The sequence below is a fragment of the Pundamilia nyererei genome, unplaced genomic scaffold (assembly GCF_000239375.1).
Source record: "Pundamilia nyererei isolate P.nyererei 1_Seehausen unplaced genomic scaffold, PunNye1.0 scaffold00005, whole genome shotgun sequence".
NCBI classification, from domain to species: Eukaryota; Metazoa; Chordata; class Actinopteri; order Cichliformes; family Cichlidae; genus Pundamilia; species Pundamilia nyererei.
Genome location: NW_005187406.1, coordinates 5055732 through 5057609, shown reverse-complemented (window position 1 = coordinate 5057609; position 1878 = coordinate 5055732). Strand labels below are relative to the sequence as shown.

The 1878-nt window shown below is 35.1% G+C and overlaps 1 protein-coding gene across 1 annotated transcript in view; it reads left to right on the top strand.

The window, feature by feature from the left end:
* rab26 (RAB26, member RAS oncogene family) overlaps nt 1-1248 on the top strand; it is a 119072-nt gene extending 117824 nt beyond the window's left edge. Inside the window, exon 10 of the mRNA XM_005721969.1 lies at nt 1202-1248. Within this exon, the coding sequence (XP_005722026.1) occupies nt 1202-1248 (47 nt within the window). The remainder of the gene's footprint in view (nt 1-1201) is intronic.
* The last annotated feature ends 630 nt before the right edge of the window (nt 1249-1878 follow it).

The following is a 1878-nucleotide window of genomic DNA, read 5'->3' as shown; positions in this document are numbered from 1 at the left end:
AAAAAACAACTGCATTTGTGTGAAGTCTGCTGTTAACCTGCATAGCAAAAAGAAAACATTACAAAAAACAGTTGAATATTGGGTGTGAAAAGCGTATTTGTCATCGCATATTTCTTCCCCAAACCTTGAACGGGACCTTACGCATATAGTTTTGTGCAAAAGCCTTGATGCACCACTCAATTCTTTACATTTTGTTAAGAAAATGTGAAACAGCTGCAGTGATTTATTGAAATGTGTGCAAAGATACATGGAAATATCAACACATAAGGCAAAAACAGAGTTTTTGAAATTCCCAGCAGCATATTTGATATGACTCTCTTTCTTGTAATTTCTTTAAATAATCTTCTCTAATAGTTCTTCAGGTTTTTTTTGAAGGACAAATGTTGGCTGCCTTTTGTTCCCACATTGATGATCCCATATTGCTTCAGTGATGTTGAGATCCGGGATCTAGGGAGGCCTGTCCATGACTGATAGCATTCAACTGTGTGTTGTTCTGTCCCAGTATGCCTTTACTGCTCAAAAACGAAGCTGTTGCCAATCAGACACTTTCCAGATGAAGTAGTACATGATTGTAGTACTTTTCTTTATTCTTAACTCATAATTCCACCAGTTTTAACAAGGACAGCATCAAGCAATGCAATTGTACCTCTATCCTGACCTCCATTAAGTATTGATAATGAAGTTTCAATTTTGGATTATGTCTCCTTAAAACCCATTGCCAGTCCTTTAAATCGACTTCTTTACAGCCACCCTGTTTCTACTAGTGAGCGTAAGTAAGTGCCTGAAGATACAATTTAAAATGAGTTATTTGCTAAGCAATGTCTGTTATGTGTAGACAAAACACTAATTGATCCCTTGAGTTTTGGTGCCTTTTTGTTTCTTTATCTCTGATTCATAGGTCAGTGTTGGGTGGCTTAACAAACCAAAAAACAGAATTTGTCAGAAAATTGCCAATTACAAGGATGGGACTGAAAATGAGTGAACAAGCAGCCAATGTCCAGAAAAAAATTGGAAATACATTTTGAAACCCGGTTGCTCAAGAAAACTTAAAGAAGTGGAAACAAAATATAAAGAAATGAGGAGTGTTTTGTAAAGCTACTGTAAGAACATCTATGAATTAAAATGTAGAGATCTGGAATTGGTCCCGTGTAACTCAGACTCCTCTCATGGAGTTTTATGTATATTTGTATCATATGTCCAGGTCTTCATCAGGCAAAGGAAATGATCACAGCGATTGACCCAACTTAAAAACAATATATAGATTTTGATGTTTCATTCTATTTATTTATGAAAAACTTAATGTGTGGTTTAAAGTTTTAAACAGAGATTTTCTTTAGTGAGCCTTTCTGATTAGAAGATACATATCGCTGTTGAGAGAAAAGGTTTTCATTGCGCGTATTTTTTTCCACAAAAACACAACATCATGGGGCCAGATATATAAAACTAAATACTCATGACTAAAGCTGTTTGTATGCACAAAGGAAGGTTAGGGAAAATGTGCACATTCTTTTTTTTGTCAAATATATAAAACTGTGTTGTTGTTGTTTTTCTTTCTCTTTTTTTGGTTTATTAAAGCTCAATTTTTGCCATTCCTATTCTTACCAATTAGTGGAAGTACACACTCCCTTGTTATGGTATCATTATAACATGAGCAAACAAGAACCACAGCTTCACTCAGTATATAACTGGGAAGGTTATTGGAGAGCGGGAGAAAGGGAAATGTGTAATTGTTGATCTCAGGTTCATGATCAGGAGAAAAACTAGTAAGGAAAGAAGCAGTGGAGGCTACTAACTATATAAATTCAAAGAAAAACACCAATGCAGAAATGCTGTACTACAAGGGCATCAGTTCTTGCAAGAAAAACACATTTATATGCA